General features: G+C 41.9%; 1 protein-coding gene across 1 annotated transcript; it reads left to right on the top strand.

Annotated features, from left to right (window-relative positions):
• Nucleotides 1–687: 687 nt before the first annotated feature.
• On the top strand, nt 688–17,802 carry NAAA (N-acylethanolamine acid amidase; the record flags this gene model as incomplete). The annotated part of the gene is made up of 10 exons (XM_084233725.1): nt 688–890; nt 1,527–1,694; nt 5,469–5,595; nt 9,398–9,488; nt 10,007–10,083; nt 11,253–11,425; nt 11,578–11,640; nt 12,867–12,933; nt 13,433–13,461; nt 17,309–17,802. The coding sequence occupies 10 exons, from the start codon at nt 688–690 to the stop codon at nt 17,388–17,390; spliced, it is 1,080 nt and encodes a 359-aa protein (XP_084089851.1). The 3' UTR covers nt 17,391–17,802.
• Between the last annotated feature and the right edge of the window lie 787 nt (nt 17,803–18,589).

Genomic DNA, 18,589 nt, shown 5'->3' on the forward strand with positions numbered 1-18,589 from the left:
GAGGAGGTGAGATTAGTGATTAAGGTTAGTGATTGTGAAGGTGGGGTAAGGGTTCTGGTAGCTTCTTGGAGGGTAGAGCAGAGGATCCCTAGTGTCACCCAGGCCAGTCACCTAATTTCTCCAAAAGGCACATTTCTCATCAGGAAAACAGGAATGATTGATAGAACCTACTGAGCAAAAATACTTGGCACCTAACTGTTAGCTAACTTTTTTGCTTTTTTTTTTTTAACTGCAAAGAGGTGTGAGTATTGAAAAGAAAAGGCTCTCCTGCCTATCATAAAAGCCAGTTAAAACTTTGAAGTATGCAAATATGAGCCAGACAGGCGGAAAGGGACAGATCACTTTCTGCCATAGTAGAACTATCCTGTTACTCTTTGCTACTGAAAATCATTTCCTTAACCCCCTGCAGAACGCAGTTTACCCCGCAGGCCCACGTGGGTGGGACGGGGTGGGAAGTGGGGGGAGAAGCCAGGAGCTGGCAGTCCAAGCCCTGGCAGGGTTGAGAGCTGTGCGGGACTCAGGGCTGCGGCGCGGGACGGGGGTGACCAGGGTGCCGGTAGGCCAGGCCAAGTGCGGGCTCCACCTCCAGCTCGCCCGGCACCGCCCCAGCTCCTCCTCCACTTCCTCCTCCCGTGCTTCCCGGAGAGCGGGCCTCGCATCCTAACTGTGGCCTCGGGAGCCGTAGCCATGCTAACCGCAGGCCCGCGGGCGCGTCCGGAGCTGGCGCTACTGCTGCTGCTGGCCGGCGCGGGGGTGTCTGCGGCCACCGACCCCCCGGCCCCGCCACTCTTCAACGTGAGCTTGGACGAGGCCCCGAAGCTGCGCTGGCTGCCGGTGCTGCGGCAATACGACCCGGACTTCTTGCGCGGGGCGATGGAGAGCATTATGGGGTGAGCGCTGGCACTGGGGTGCGGGGCGGGGTCTTTAGAGACACCAGCAGCTGGGCGCCAGAGCCGGAAAGCCGAGACGCTCACTGCACAACGCGCTACAAACCAAGACTCATAACCCCTTCCCTCCCTTTGCGGCAGCCTTGCCCTGCACGCCAAGCCCCTCACCCCCGGCCTGTGGTGTGGGGAGGGGTTGCCTGGGACCAAAATACCAGGGTTGCCTGGTATTTGTTGGCTGCTGTTCTGCAGCGTCGGCCTTGAGGGTGATCTGACGCGGCTGGTTTGGCTTTCGAACGGCTGTCACCAAAGGCACGCCCGTCCTGGTGCCATTCCGGACAGGGTGACAGCTGGAGCTGCGCTCCCAGCTACCTGGAAGGGGGCGCAGCCCACCCAACTCCTTGCAAGGCTCGCAGGCTTCCAAGCCCACCTCTCTGGGGACCACCCTCCTCGCCAGCCCTGCCTCTGACCCTCGGGGTTTTCTTTTTCCCTCCTGGACGTTGCAGATTGAATGGCTGTCAATTATCTTGGGGAGGCACCTAGGCTGCACCCTCGGGGGCCAAAGTCCTAGGTACCACTCCCCGAAGGCACACCCTAGCACCATTTCGACCTGTAAACCCTTCACGACCTTGTCGTTTCTAGGGATAGGGTCCCCAAGTGGGTCCACGCGGTGATCCGAAAGACGACGGAGAAGGAGCTGGAGCACTTCGTGCCGCAGCCCTTCTTGGATGAGATCCAGGGCATGTGCAACTTCCTGAGCCTCAGCCTGGGCGACTGCCTCCTGGTGAACCTGGCCTACGAGTACACCGCGTGAGTGCCCCACGCCAACACCCTTCGCAAGGGCCTCGCCAGGGACTCCTGCTACTTCTGAGTGGGAGGAGACATCCTATCTGTGTGATAACAACTGGGTGGTGACCAGGCTGCCGGGAAACACCCAGCGCTTCTTTGCGTCTTGGTAAATCTGAGCAGCTACTGACAGGCTTAGAGAAGGAAAACTCTGACCCAATGCTGTTCCCTATGGGAAGCCGCTTTTTCTCCCTCTGTGGAACCAAGCTTAGCCAAGGTTTCGCCATTTTATATCCTCCACCTTGATATGTTAGTCCTTGTACAGCCGCATTCCGGAGATAGTTTCAATAGTCACAACCCTCACTCCACTTGGTGAGGAAAGAGCAGACCACCCCAGCGCCCATGAGGGCAGTCCTGTCCATAAATGGGACAGCATCACTAACCGTCCAATCAGTTTGAAACTATAACAGTGCGCGCCAAAATGCCTTTGTAGTAGCCAATGAGTAATTGCCAGCTTCTTTCAAAGTTGGCGCCACTTGTGACCCTATACTAGACCCCTGCTTCCTCTGTTCCGCGCTCTCGATATCTGCCACTGCGTTGGTAGGTGCCCTGAGCCCAGACTCCAGCCCGTAATAAACTCCCTTTTGCATTTGCATCAGCTGTCTTTGGATTCTTGGAGGCTATGTTCGCTGAGTCTGCTGATCTTGGGCACACCACCTCCTCCCCTCAGATATCACCCCTCCTTTTCCAATCTCTGCTCAGCAAGTACTTTTCTAGGATTTTGAAAACAAGCCCGATTCTCAGCTGGACCCTGTAGTTAACTCACTGACCTCTAGCTTTTAGATCAGGGACTGATCTTTGCCTTGATTCGACCCCCCTTCATTTTTTTTTTCCCCTGAACAAATCTGGGAACATTTAATCCATTAAATTTTGGGTTTTTTTTAAAGATTTATTTATTTATTTATACAAGCACTGGGTACAGTCAGAAGCGCGGGAGGGTGAGAGAATTCACCAGAGACAGAGTGGGGAACAGAACAGGCAAACTGACCAAGAAATACACTGCTGAGGGGAGCAGTGGGCGGCAGGAGAGGTCCGCCCGCAGGCGCCATGTGGGACCCTCGCCAGCCAGCAGCCTGGGATCCAACCGGCGCTTCACAGCCCAGAGCTCAACTGCTGTGCCACCAGGGGAGGCCCTTAATCCATTAAGTTTTAAAACTTTATTTTAACAAGGTACCATGTTTCCATATTAACTGGTACAATTTATATCATTTCATACTTACTCATTTTTGCAAAGACAATATACATAAAGATATATATTTAATCATAAAAATGATCTATACTTTTAGGTTTGTTTGATAATACTTCTGATAAGGATCATGAGCATAGGAATTTTGCCTCTTCCAGAAAGATGTCATTTTATCTATGTTTATTTGGAGTTATATTGCAGGACACAAATTCCCTCAAGCATCTTTTTCTTGCAGCTGTCTTTGCCCATAGTTTCTTTTAACCAGGTTTCCTCTTCAGCACAAGGCCAGAAAGAAGTAGAAGAAACCTATAGATGTCAGCTTTCACAGTTTTTCTCTTACCTTGTCACAGTTCAGACTAGTTGCTTCAGGACACTTGGTAGCAAGGAGACCAGTCTGTTGCGGGTTGTTGCTGTGTGCCCGTGTGTCAGGTTTCTGACAGATGTGATAAGTCTAGGAGCAGAGGAAATAGCTGGTATCTGAATATGACTTAAATGCTGGGTGAACAGTGCAGAACTAAGATAGGCATTATTGGCACAGTTTCTCTAGGCTAAAGAAGATTCCTGTGAGATTCCTGATGCTGCTTTCACAGCACTACCAAAGACAGGAACTGCCATCTTGCCAGCCCATAGCTCCTGTGTTTATCCCCCCATGTTTGTCCTGGCTGGTGATTCTGACTGCTCTTTGAGTCCATTCTGTCTAAAAGACAGGATCACAGGCACACTATCCTTGTGAACAGGGCCGGTCAGTATTTGGTACACAGAGGGGGCATCCTAAAATGTGGGCACAGAAGAGAAAGCAGTAGTGACTGGTTGACCCCAGGCCAAATGCTAGAAGAGCCTGAAGTCTTTATGGCTTCCTAAAAGGTTCTGGAATTTAGAGAGGTTTGACTTGGTTCCTGCCATCAGGACATACTGTTTTGCCACCACAGCAACCTTATCTAGTATACTTCATCGTGTAGATACTGACAGCTTCTGGCTTCCAAGCTATGATGAAAGAATGAATTTTACTCTCTCTTGGCATCTTTCTGAGAATCTCTGAGCTAACAAGGTTAAGGAGCACAGTGCATGCCTCCCTCTTTAGAGGAATGTGTTAAGATACAACCTTGTTACAGTAAAGTGCTTTTCAGGTGAACCAAGTTCATTTTGCCATGCCTCATCACCTGCCCCCACCTTTTTCCTATTCTGACATGTGACTTTCTCAGTAAAAAACTCAGTTCTTATTTTCACTTCAACCTTTTGTTGGAGACACTAGTATTCAAGCAGATAAAAGCACAAGTTCTAATAAGAACGTTCTAACTTTTGAATTTGATATAAAGGTATATATTGAATCACCTGACAATACAAATCACCATCTGAAGTCATTAGCATTAACAAAGGAAATGTTTGCTCTCATTTCTGAGATAAAGCTTTTTGAATCAGAGTAAAATTAGCTATCCTTTTTGGAGCCTTCTGGGCATGAGGCTCTGGGGATGGTGTTAACTGCAGTGATGACCAAACCTCAGAGGCCACAACTTGCCAAAAGCCAGGTGGATGGTGAGTGGTTAGAGTTGCTTCTAAAAAAACTTCATGTCCCCATTGCAGTGCTTCTCCCAAAGCCGAGTTGCCGCTCACACTGTGGGTTACCTCATGCTAAAATATTTGGGCATGACACAGAAGATTATTGTTTGTCAAACTGAAAAACCACCATCAACAGAGAGACTGAAGACTTGGCCTTAGCTGTTCCTAATGTTTTATGAGTGCCTCTCTTTTCATGAACTTTTGGAAGTTCAGATCAGAAACCTTGGGAAAAAATTAAAACCTGGCCAAGATTCCTTTTTTAGACCAACAAAATATTAAGTTACATATTCTCCTAATTATAAAATTTTCCTAATTATAAAATAATTTTCTAATTATAAAATTTTTCACATAGTATTATGTATTTTTCAGAGAATATGGGCATTCAAATGAATTTATTAAGCCCCTTCTTTTTTTTCCCCTCAAACTTCTTCTCTCTGTCTGGGAGTTCTGAAAAGATTCCTTTCTCTTATTTGTTCTCTGCGAGGAGCTCTAAGGGGGACAGGAAAAATGCCTCAAAGACCCTAAAAGGTTGACCACTTTCCCAAGGAGACAAAATGAAATATTTATGAAACAGAATGGTTTAGTGCTATTGTACTTGCTCTGAGAAGGTCATAGGAGAGGTGAGCTTGAGCTAGCTTTGAATAATCTATTAAGGAGACTTCATACTACCAAGCTGAGGAATAAGCAGAGTTTACTGATATGGCTGAACCCAGAATGGTCAATTGCAGATTTGGATTTAGGATGAAATCCTCGTTCAGTGTATTCATGATGTCATGTGTGCTGAGGGTGAAAACCTAGTAACACTGGACAAACACCAAAGAGTTGTGTCCAGTTGTACTTTACATATTGAATTTTGAATCCATATTCCTGCACAAGGATTATAAAGCAGGTGTTCATTATCAGAAGAGAAGCTTTTACTTAATTTTAAAACTAAAACATTCATTTTCTTCTTTCTTATTTTTTCATCATTCACCTTTGACTTTTTCTCTTTTTAGGTTCTGCACCAGTATTGTGGCTCAGGACTCCAATGGTCACATTTACCACGGCCGAAATCTGGATTATCCTTTTGGGACTCTCTTACGCAAGATGACTATGGATGTGCAGTTCCTAAAGAATGGGCAGGTATTATAGTCCATATGGTAAAAAGATACAGAAATCAGAGAGACTTGCTAATGCAAGTGACCAATCCTTTGGATGTCCTGTTACTTAAGTATGTTCTCAGTTTAAGATACTGAAAAAAAAAATAAAAATAAAACAAATTCCTTCAAAAATAAAACCGGAAGACAGGTTTGCATCAATTATACTTAGAGAAAGAAGCATCATTTATTATTTTTATTGAGTATCTGCTTAATAAGGTCAATAAGTATTCCTTAGGGAATTCTGGGGAGGGGGGGCGGGGTGGAGGAGGGAGCCATGATCAGTTCTCCACTTATGACGGTGAGTAGTCCCCCCTGTATTCTCTTTTCTCCCGTGTTCTGGAATAGGGGATGTTGCCAAATGGCTAGTAACACCCAGCTTTGGGTCTGCCAGTCCTGGGTTTGAATCCTACCCCTATTATTTGATTCCTTTGTTAACTTGAGAACTAACTTAAACCTATTTTGATTGACCCACGTCATGCTCTTATATCTGATATTTTAAAAATTACACTTGGTGGGGGCAGGGGGGCCTCCCTTGTAGTGCAGGGGTTAAAGTCTCAGTGCTATCAAGCTATCAGCAGCCACTGTGGATGAAAGTTTGATCCCCAGCCAGGGAGCTAACCCACATGGCGCAGCAGACCTCTCCTGTCTTGCTGGTTGGTTGTTCCCCTCAGCAGTGTATTTCAGTCAATCCACCTGTTTTGCTCCCCCTCTGTCTCTGGTGAACCCTCTCATACCACGCACCTCTGGCCTACATCCTAGTTCTTATATGCATAAATAAATAAAAATAAATCTTTTTTAAAAATTACACTTAGATGATTTTATTTTCATCACAGTACCTTTAAAAATATAATATAACATGTACATTGTCACAGGTTAGACAGTAAATGCTTAAAGAGATAGTATTAATCATGTCCATTAAATTGCTGTGAAATGAACAGAGCATGCAAAAGCCAGATTTTGACTTTGGGGAACAGTGTTGAAGGACAAGAACTGTATTTTGTTTGTTTTTTGCACAGAGGTTGAGTTACAGAAACTAAAAGCTCACTAAATACTCATTTGTTCATCTGCTTTTACAAACAAAAACTTTTTCTTATAAAAATTTAAACAATACAGAAATGTTTAAAGTGAAGCTTTCTCCCTTTACAATTTCATTCCTTATTTTTACCACTACTAAAAATTTAGTTTACGGCAGAAGTATCACTTTAATAATGGTTTCAAGTGGTGATAATTTCATAATATAAACACATAATATATTATGACAGGAAATCTGCTAAAGTGTTAGCAATTATTGCTGAATAATGAGGTAATGATTATTTTTATTTACTACTTTATGCTTTTCTCTGTTGTCTACAGTGAGCAAAAATTCTTATAAGTGGACAAAGACATATATATAATAAAATTAATTACTTCACCTCTCTCTCTAGAACTCACCATAACAGTTGTTGCTTCATTTGTTTCTGTTTATCATGGAACTCCCGTGAGAAATAGCCCATTGGTGTGGCTTTATTCTCAGTGCTCAGGTTATTTTTACCAGATTTCAGTTTGCACTTGGGTATTGTTTTTCTGCTGAGGGCTCATGGCCAATACATTGTTTTGCTAAATTAAGAACAAGTTATCCACAAAATAACTACTGTCTTACTTTTGTCTCATGTTCATTAATTTAAAAAATATTTTCAAATTTAAGGCCACATTTGAGCCTCAAGGTATCCCTATGAGGCAGGTACAAGACTTGTTTTCCAGATGAAGGAGAGTTCCAGAGACCACCTTTTCCAAACCACATGGGAAAAATATGACAGAGGTGGGAACAACCTAGACTTTCACTCATAACAGTTTTCTTCCACAAAATGTAGCCTTAGCTATAAATTAGAGTCTTTTGCCACAGCTAAGGGTTTGTCTGTATTAACTGTCTTGCAAAGGACAAGCATTTAGAAATACAGTTTTTCAGAGCTGCTAGATACAATACCTTACAAATTATATCTTCTGCTTTTGCTTTATATCTTGGAAATTATAATGTGAATTTGATTTTGATAACTTGAATTTGTTCAGTATCATGTTGGTGATAGTAACATGAGGGTCAGCATATCATTCAAATGAAGTGAATATATGATGTACATTTTATAAAGACCTTTGCAGCAAGATAGATTTATTTCTATTTTATTTCAGAAAATGGAAATGTGGTGCTTCCATAGTAAGCCCTATTTGAGTCTAGGAGGAAAGGTCATTTATACCTAACATCTGAGGTATATATAGACAATGGACACTATTCAGCCTAAAAAAAGAAATCTTACCATTTTTGACAATATGGTTGGAACTTGAGAGGATTATTCTAAGTGAAATAAGTCAAAAGAAGAAATACAAATACTGTATGATTACACTTATTGTGAAATATACAGAAAAGCAATTAAACAAGCACAGCAATAACAAACCCTTAAACTCTGACAACAAAATGGTGGTTACCAGGGAGGAATAGCTAGGAGGGGGTAGCTTGGTGGTAGACAGGGACTGGACATTTGATGGTAGGTGTGGTGTGACATGTGCAGTCACTGAGGTGAGAAACTACACACCTGAAACTTATACAGTGATGTAAACTAATGTTACCTCAATAAACATAAATAACTACAGTGGAGAATAGCACAGAAAGTGTTAAGTAAAAAAAAAAAGAAGGCACTACATTTCTTCCTTAAATTTTTCACTTTAAATTATTTGTACAACCACATGAGGCAGAAATAAATAAGTAAATGAAAAAAGGTTGTGACTTAAGATTCTGTTTTCTAAGAAAAACATTAACTTAGGTCTATTTCTCAAAATATAAAGGTATTAATTAACCTTTATCAAACAGCATGAGCCAGGCACTGGTTGATTTTTTGTTTTGTTTGAGTTTTCGTTTTGTTTTTGATTTTGAGTTTTGTTTTGACTCTGAGTTAGATTTTTCTCCTCAGGGTGATAAGTGGTTGTTTTGCAATCATTAGCGCTCACTCCCTTAATTTAAAATGTGAGCAATCCCTGTAACTCATGAGATAATTCTGAGGATTTCATTAAATGAAAGATGTCTGCAAACTAATTTATAGATGTTGAAAATTTTAATATGATTTAATATGATTGCTACTAATAAAAAGTCTTGTGTTTTCTCTTATAAGACTCATAATGTTTATTTCTTTAACCAAGCTGACATAAGTTTTTAAAATCTAAGCCTTTTTGCTACTTCCCGAATGGGGTTTCTTGCTCATCTTTGTGTATGGACCCCTTTGGTGAAATCTATCATTCCCTTTTCAGACTAATGCTTTACAAATACATTTTTTAAAAATGCACAAGTTTATAGAGAAAATCAGTTCTGTTGAAATAAAGCCATTCAATACTACACTTTTTCTTAATAGTAAAATTTACCAGTGGGTCTAATAACTACCATGATTTCAGAGTAGTGATAAATGTGAGTGGTATATCCCATGCAGATAACAGGTTATTGCAACAACTATTATGTAAATGTGAATCACATAGAAGTGTGAATTCCACTGGTGGTGGAATCACCAACAGGGACCTTTTTTTCCCCCCCGTCCAAGAAGGATGGGAATTCTATCCCTTAACCCCCCCCCCGCCCCGCCCCAAGGTTAAGCCTGAATTCTCTCCCCTGATCCCCAAAGTTAAGCCTTCTAGAAGACTGTTTCACAGTTTTTATCCTTTTTTGTTGGATCAAAGAAGAAAACATCCATGAAGCTGTGGCAAAACAGGTGCTTTCAATGTGCATTTGTTTGGAATGGTAAAATGACACTTTTTTCTCTTGATTTCAGGTTGCATTCACAGGAACCACTTTTATTGGCTATGTAGGATTATGGACTGGTCAGAGTCCACACAAATTTACAATTTCTGGCGACCAACGAGGTAATCAAAATGAGCTAAGTATATTTAAGCAGTCTCTCTATTGAGTTTTATTCAAATACTTCCTTCACTCACCCAACAGAACATGTAGAAGAACACCTACTCTCTACATGGCAGGGACTTCCATTCCAGTGGGGGGAGATATTGCCTGGATTAATTAATGCAATAATTTCCTTTAACATAATTATTAACATAACTGTTTCCAGGCATAGAACATTCTGCTTTCAAAACCCAAGTAAATATCTGCATATTTTTGCTAGCTGGAAGATCGTATTTGCTTATTATATATATGCATTATATATATAACACGTTTTATTCTTGTATATAAAACATTTTTATGGTTGCTATGAAATTAGAACTTAATCTTTGAAACTGGATCATAGTAAAATCACTCTTCATCTACTAACCTTTCTTTCTTTCACCTTGTACTATGGGAAAGAAAAAAAATTGAAGGAATTTTTTAAATGGCACCTGGGCAGTGATTTGTGTATCCACTTAGTGTTCCTTCCTCATTTCTGCAGATAAAGGCTGGTGGTGGGAGAATATGATTGCTGCCCTTTTTCAGAAAAACTCACCAGTCAGCTGGCTTATTCGCACTGTGAGTATATTTACCAGGGAGTTCAGCACACCCTAACTTCATCCTTCAAACTGTTGTGATGCTCTGTGTCACTTAACACTGTTGTTTTTAATTTAAGAAACTCCTGCAAAGAATAAGCATCTAAAGGCTTGCAAAATGGGTATCAATCTTTGGGATAATAAGTATCAAACCTTTGCAAGTAAGTGTCAAAGATAAAGTTGAGACTAATTAAAGAGCAATTGACAGATTTCAATCAGTAGCATGATATTGCTATAGGGAGAAGTATCCAGAATGAACTGAACTCAACTTTCGTTTCTGGAGAGGTTACTCAAGTTTTGAAGGAAGAATGAGAGGACAGGGAGGGGCTAACTCTACTGGGGATATTCTTGAGTGGAGCAGCTTGAGGAGGAAGCACATGTAAAAGCTGAAGGTTTGGGAAGTGATTCCCTTAACTCCCCATACCACAGACCTTTGGAAGCCTTCATGAATCCCCACAGAATCTGAGAATTTGTTAAGTCTCTGCTCTAATGTAGTATGCTCTTTATCCCCAAGCCATTGACCAACTATTCCATCAAACTAGAACTTTCTTCCCATTCCCAGTCTGCAAACACCACTCTCACCTGTCTTTGACCTGATATCAAGTGACATCTGCCTGGGAAATGCTTCCTCTGATGTCCTGGGTGAGGCCATTTCCTGCTGTGACTTCCATAGACTCTCCTTCCCCTGTGTGGACACTCTATGTCACAACTGAATACTGAATTTCCTGTTACCCTTGGAAATTTGGAAAGAACGAGGCCGAATCAGTCATATTCACTCACTACTCTGTCCCCACACTAGCATGGTGTCTAGCACCGTAACAGGTATTCAAGAAATACCTGTTGAAAGGACAGATGAATGAAGAGCCACCAAGTGTCATTTGTGAGGGTGACCTGCCTAGAAAGCTCGCAGTCCATGTTTAATGAGCCAGGCCTAGGACTTGTCGACAGTTCTTCCCTTTTGTGAGTTCTGTTGTTGGCTCCCCACTGAGGTTTCATCCATATCAGGAGTCCTGGTGACAAGAGGTGAGGTCAGAGCAGTTTAAGATTATAGCCATAGCTTAATATATCAGGAGAATGTGCTATGGACCATTTGTCCATCAATAACTATTGTGTCTGATGATGTTAATGATGAAGGTTTGTCTTCCTGTTCAGACCCTGAGTGAATCAGAAGACTTTGAAGCAGCTGTCAACAAATTGGCCAACACTCCCCTTATTGCTGATGTCTACTACATTGTTGGGGGCGTATCCCCTAAGGAGGGAGTGGTCATCACAAGGAACAGGGGTGGCCCAGCAGACATTTGGCCCCTAGATCCTTTAAGTGGAGCGTGAGTAGAATCAGAGACTCCCGTCATTTTGCGTCAATAATCCTTTTTTTTAAATTTGTGAAACTGGAAGTATTTTTTTATTTTTATATATTTCTTCCTTAGCTCTGTCCCAAATGACCCTGGATAAGGCAAGATGATGTGCTCTGTTGTAGGTGGTTCCGAGTTGAGACAAATTATGACCACTGGGAGCCACCACCTAAGAGAGATGATCGAAGGTAGGTCTCTGGACACTTTGTGGCTTGTAGTGTTTTCTTGTGGTCAGAAGAATGTGCCACTTCTATTGATATTACAGAAACTGGAATTGGCTATAGATGCTAGCCCCTCCCAGGAAATGTACCGTGGCTCCTTCGCCAGTGCCTTGGCTGGAATGGAGAATGTCGTGTGTGGTGAAGAGCAGTAGGAAAGCCTCTTGGCGGTTGGTTGGATGGTGGGGGGTTCAGACCCCAGGTTCAGGAGCTCTGGATCCTACCACCAGCCTTGTAAGGTACACAAGATGGCCTCTTGGGCCTCTGTTTACCTATCTGTAAAAGAAAATGTTAGAGCAAAATTCATGGTTTTCTATGCCAGATTTTTTGGGAAGGAAGACATTTCTCTTAATAAGTGAATAAACCAGTTGTGGGCTGTCATTTACCCTTTTGATTCTGCAAATTCTCTAGTTGTAAGTCAGTGTGTCCCCGAACAGCAGGTAGTACTCCACAGGAGTCCCCACTTACCCATGGTTTCAGTTACTCATGGTCAACCACGGTTTAAAAATATCACCTACAATAAGATAAGTTGAAGGAGAGACCACATACAACTTTTACTACTGCAGTAGATTGCTGTTATTATTCTATTTTATTGTTGTTAACCTCTTAACCTCTTAGTAAGAGGTTAATTAAACTTCATCATAGCTATAGATGTATAGGCAAAAACAGTATACACAGTTGATCCTTGAACAAATTGAACTACATGAGTCCACTTACATGGGGATATTTTTCTTTCTGCGGTTTGGCATTTACAGATTCAACCAACTGCAGATGCAGAACTCGTTAATGGAGTTATACGTGGGTTTTCAACTGTGCAACTACATGGGGGTTAGTGCCCCTTAACCCCCAAATTTTGGTGGGTCGGCTGAATAAGGTTAAGTACGAGCCACAATTTTAGGCATCCACTGGGGGTCTTGGAATGTATCCCCCTGGGATTAATGGGGGACTGGTATATTTCCATGTGCCTTTACTGCCCCGATTATTCAAATCTACAGCAAAACAATGGCTTCGCTTGACTGTTAAATTAACTCCACCATGGTCACCTGGGTCTAGGTAGAAAATTTGTTTGTAAGCCAGAGTCTGTTTAGGGGAATGTGAGAGCATAAAGTCAGGCTCCACATTGTGCCTCCCGAAATGAGAGCTGGGGGTGTAGGGTTTCCTGATGTGCCAAGTGACATTGATCTTTGTTCTTATAGAACACCTGCTATCAAAGCCCTTAATGCCACGGGGCAGGCAAACCTCAGCCTGGAGACCCTTTTCCAGGTAACTTGCAAGGCATGGCCAACTTTGACCCAGGATGTTTGCTGTCTTTGTCAACAGTGTTTAAAAAAAATTCCTCCTTGAGGGGAGGGATTGGGGTCAAAATGGGGGGGTTGCAGTTGTATGGGGAATATAAAAATAAAATTTATTATTAAAAAAAATAAGCAAAAAAAAAATTCCTCCTTGAAATCCAACAAATGTGGTAAATGAAACTAGTAGTTTTTTGTAATCTAATTGCAAACTTAAAAAAAAATCACATTTCAAACTTGTTTGTCAATATAGATTAAAGTATTCATCTTCAGCTGAATGTTTCTGCACGTTAAAAATAAGACACAACTGTAATATAAATTCTTTGTTTAAAAAAGAAAAAGGATTCAGGTGTCTGTGATTCTGTGTTCTTGAGATACACAAAGGTGCTAGTTATTTTGTTCCTACAGATATTCTACATGTATTTCTTCTACTTTTTGAAAGTGTCTATGTTTTTTTTTTTTTTTGTATGCAGGTTTTGTCAGTGGTTCCAGTTTATAACAAGTAAGTGATGTTAAACACATCTGTTCATCCTTCACCACAAAATGGTCTCTCTCTGTCTGTCTGTCTGTCTGTCTCTCTCTCTCTCTCACACACACACACGTACACACATACTGCAGGGGCCTGAGGGTGCCTGTGGAGCAGATTTTCTCGGTGTTGTGGATACAGGAGTGAAGAAAACAAAGGTCTCTGCTGTCCTGGGACTATCTATCATTCTGCTGGGGGAGGAGGGAAGAGAGGAGAGGAACCAACAAACACAACAAACAAATATATCATAAGTCAGGTGAGAAGTCCATGAAGAAAAACAAAGGTAAAGCTGATGGAAAGATCTGGAAGGAGGACTCTGACATGCCCATTCTTAATCATTCCGGCAGTGGAACTGGTTGTGAGCAACTTCATTACTCTCTGTTAGAACTAAACTTTAGACATTGTTCCCAGGGAGCTCCTGCTATCTCCACACTTGTTTTGCAGAAAATTCAGTGTCAAAGTTGATTTCTCTTTTTAGCCCATGCCCATGGTAGTGGTAGCCTCCTGTGAGCAACCATTTTTCTATTTATAGCCTATAATTTTACCCCTGTACTTTTCTGGGGTGAAGTGCTGGGCTGTGTGTAGGTACCCCACCACAGAAAGCCCTTAGTTAAACTTGAAAAACCACAAGCCCCCACAGGAAGTTCAAGGTCACCATCACAGCAAAACTGAATAGATCAATAGCTTCTCTCCTCCTCCTGCTCAAGGTATTGCCTGATCCAGATCATTAAGCCTGCAGACACCTCCTTTTGCTTAGTGAGATAGGATTTAATTTATAAAAGAGGAAACATCTGCAAATAAATAGTTTTATTTCTACTCCTTTGATAAATTCTGAAACCCACCATATCCTATTTCCTCATTATCCTCACTTCTGCTTTCTCCAAGGCAAAAATTTCAAAAGAATATTCTTAAAGAAAAAGCCTAACAGAAAAAAAAAACCTCAAAAGTGACTTTAGTTTTAAATACCTAGTTGATTTATTTAAAATGATTCTATTTTACACAAATACAAAATAGTAGTTTTGCTGATAGCTTCTAGAATAACTTTTGTTTTGGGTGCTTTATGATTCTTGGATATGATATTTTCAAAATGGGGATTTTGTTTGTTTTGCTTTTTATTTTCACATTGTACTATAATAGGAATGTATCTGCAAAATATCTGGGAGATTTTAAGAGTGGCCTGATAAAAAGATTAATACTAAAAAAACTCATTCCATGAACAATATATTCTAGCTGCCAAATACAGAAAAGTACACTAGTCAATCAGTATTTTATCACTCTTAACAAATAAGCTATTTTGGATAATAAGTGATATTCTAGTAAACTAGCTCTTTGGAGCAGAAAACCAAGAACTGTCCCTCTCCCTACCCCCCAGTGTGTAGCATTTATTGATGTTAGCGGTGTAAATGAAGTTGGTTTGGAGAGGTCCTGGGTTCAGAGAGCTGGGCCCTTGGGTTACCGCTGGGAAAAGGTTTACCAGAGTTCCCCTTTCAACGGCACTGGCACATGTCCCAGGCAACAGAGGCATAGTTATATCTAAAAGGGCAGGTTTATTATAAAAAGAGAGAGAAGACTAAAGGAGATTTGCATAGACACAGGCAGGCAGAAAGGGTTGCCTCCAAACGGGACGAATTTGCTAAAAGAGAGGCCTGCAGAGTCACAGGTGGGGGACCTGGGAGGAGAGCTGCCTCCACTGCTTTGCAAAGGAAGGTCAGTGAGGAGAAGCACCTGCATAAGCTCAGGTGGGCAGGAGGACAGCTGCTGTTGCCCCTCGCCAGTGCAGAAATTGTGCTGATAGAGCATTTTTCTCTTTGGGAGGGGCTCATCCCTTTGTGAAGTTAACATTTGTTAAATTAATCAGTTCTAGCTGTGACTAGGTTGATTTGTAAGGACCAGAGATTCTGCACTGGCATTCAATATCCACATCCTACCTCTAGTCTGTGCTGCCTGATACTTTCTATAGCATCTGATACTGGTGCCTAAGGAGTTTTCATTTCTATAGCTGGTTTAACGACTATATTAATCACTTCTACCCTCACTTCCAGCTTTTGGCCTGTAAGCCAGATTTCTGGTCTCTGGAGCCTCTTTTTCAAATTGTCTACTCTTAATCTCCATCATAAATACTCCCACCTGGTCTATAGCAAGCTTACTGATGGCTCTGGAGCTTCCTGCATATTTCACAATTTACTCTTAGCAGCCGTAGGGGCCAATTCCAACGTGCCATTTACTGCTCCAGAAGTGCACACTTTTGCCTCTTCATATTCATTTAAAAATAGGGATTAAACACCTATCTGTGTTCTTATAGTTACATAAATTTTAAATATATCTATAAAAATTAGTGTTACAATAAAATAGTTATGTTTATTTTAATAAAGCATTTTTTATGCTCATGAACAACCCCTGTCATTTTAAATAGCTGTATTGGGGCCAATTGAGTGATAATTGAACTACGTATTCTCGTTGCTTGTTTTTCCAGTGTTAAAATTTTGAAATAAACATATTGCACATTTCTTTCGTTGCTTTTGGATTATTACCCTTAGCTGAAATCCCTGAAGATGAATGAGTGAAAGGTTAGGGATGTTAAATGGCATCTGCTATGTTTTGTCAAAATAGAATTGTTAGAAATTATAGTTTACCAAATAGCATTTTCCTTTATCATATAACCTCCTCTAATGTATAATTGAAAATGCAGGCAAAACTGCAGTTAAATAGCAATCATCACTGAGTCAGAATTAACAGATTCCTGAATCTTAGGCTGGTTAAGTATAGTGATTACCTTCAAGTGGGGTAGTTTGTCAAGTTACTCTAAATCTGAAGAGACACAGTCGCTGTTTGCTGCCCCCTTGTGCTGTGCTACAAAATTGCACCCACCTGCAATTAGCATCCTCTGTTGGGGCTTTGTGCAAAGAAAATAATGATGGGAGTAGAATTATGACTGAAGTAAATAAGCAGGTCCTGTTCATGGAAACCCTAGTACCCTTGGACTAGTTCTGCCTATGTTCATAGTGCTGTCTTCAGTCAGGTGTACGGCTCAGCTGTGGGGCCCAGGGCTACTAATTCTGCCTATTCTTGACAACTTGGCTCCTGATTCCTTGAGCAAGCACCCCAACTGGTGCTGAGAATGATGAAGCTGAAAGTAGTGAAGGGAAGGAGGCTCAGTGTGTGTGTGTGTGCACGTGTGTGCTCTCCTGTACTCAAGTTCTTTAGTCTCTTGCTCTGCAGAAAGATGAACAATGTACTTTTCATCCTTACAGCTGAGCAGGTGAGTCCCCAGTCTTGATCTCTGCCCTTCAGAGACCCTACTCTGACTCTCCCTTGTTATTAGCAATGCTTTGGGCCAGAGGCATTTGCGCACCCAGAGTCTGGCCCCAGGCCCCAGGCCCCAGGCCCCAGGAATTCTCAGCCTGTATGTGCCAAGTCCATTTCTGGGGCCTGTGTGGTCCACGTCCTTAGCTGGTGTTCTGACAGGGTATACAGACTGGACTCACGTGGAGCCTATATTCAAAGGCTGAGGTGTCCACACGTGCAGCTTATGCGGCCCAGAGGGGTGAGGGCCAGTTTTGGTGCTTCCTCACTGCCGCAGCATGGAACTCTGAGGAGTCTGAGAATTTTGAATTTGAATGTGGCCTTTTTCAGTGTTGTCAAAATAGAAGGAAAGAGCACTTTCACTGTGTGATAAATTGGTTTATAAATTTTAACTATTCTGACAGGTGGGGAGCCAGCTATATTCCCATCCAAGGTCACATGTGAGGGAAGGGCTTGGTATTTTTTCCTTTGGAATTTAAGGAAATGATATGTATATAAAAGTTACTCTCATTATTTTCAGAGACACAATTTATACAACAGTGATGAGCGCTGCCAACCCGGACAAATATATGACTAGGATCAGACACCTGGGTAAAAGGTGAGAAGAAGATTGAATTCACCTGTGCTAGGAAAGGTTTGTTGATGTTTATTGTTCTTGAGGGTTTGTGGGTGGTTTTTCTTTTTTTTCAGGATGGGAGGAGGGTGCTGATATTTCTCATAGAAAATGTCAGTGACCTTAACATTTGTACATATACAATATCTCACCAGTCTCTGGCATAGGACTGTCATTTGTAGCTGATTAATGTCACTATTAAGTATTTCTGTTGAGTTGTTATGTGAAAAACAATCTAGTGTCTAGTGCCCTGTGCCCTTATTAAAACCTACTCTTTTTTTTTTTTAAAGATTTATTTATTTATTATACATGCACTGGGTACAGTCAGAAACGTGGGAGGGTGAGAGAATTCACCAGAGCCAGAGCGGGGAACAGGACAGACAGACTGACGAAGTACACTGCTGAGGGGAGCAGCAGGTGGCAGGAGAGGTCTTCGCGCCATGTGGGACCCTCGCCCGGCAGCCCTCGCCTGGCAGCCAGGGATCGAACCAGCGCTGCAGAGGCTGCGGGCAGCTTCACACGCTCAACCGCTGTGCCACCAGGGGAGGCCCTAAAACCTACTCTTGGGGCAAGATGTCATTTTTTTACATACATGGCGGGGAAATGGTAGTGAGACTTGGTAATGGTGAAGCAGGCCCCGCACCTTTGTAGCAAAAGAGTATTGAAGGCAAAGGACACTTAGAGAATTTTTCAGGCATCAGGGACACCATAGGTGAGAATAAGGACATGAGGAAAAATCAGGGGTCTTCTCTCCCTGAAATCGAATTTTCTAGGCAACCACCTGCTTATAGGACACCTTTACTAATTGCAAGGACCTTTCTGGAGTTTGTAAACCTGGTCTGATGTTTTGGTTATTGACATGTCATGGAATGTTAAAAAGCAGTGCTTGAATTAAATGCATTATTTTTTTTCTCCCTTTACAGGTGATTTTTTTTTTTAATGACGTTCTTGAAGTGCTGACCTTAAAAGACAAAATATGGTGAAAGGATTGTGTTTAATGAACAATACAGGCTCATTCCCCATTAAATGTTTTGGCCTTGTGAATTAGGGCTGGGAAATCGTTTTTATAAAGTGAGTAATAGAGCTGTATACTCATTTCCTCTGTGGTTTGCATCTCCCTCTCTGAGCTGCTATCCTGGCTTGAACAACTCAAGATAATTGATCTCAGAGGTCAAGCCAGATCCTTGG

This window comes from Talpa europaea (assembly GCF_964194135.1).
Source record: "Talpa europaea genome assembly, chromosome: 5".
Taxonomy (NCBI): domain Eukaryota; kingdom Metazoa; phylum Chordata; class Mammalia; order Eulipotyphla; family Talpidae; genus Talpa; species Talpa europaea.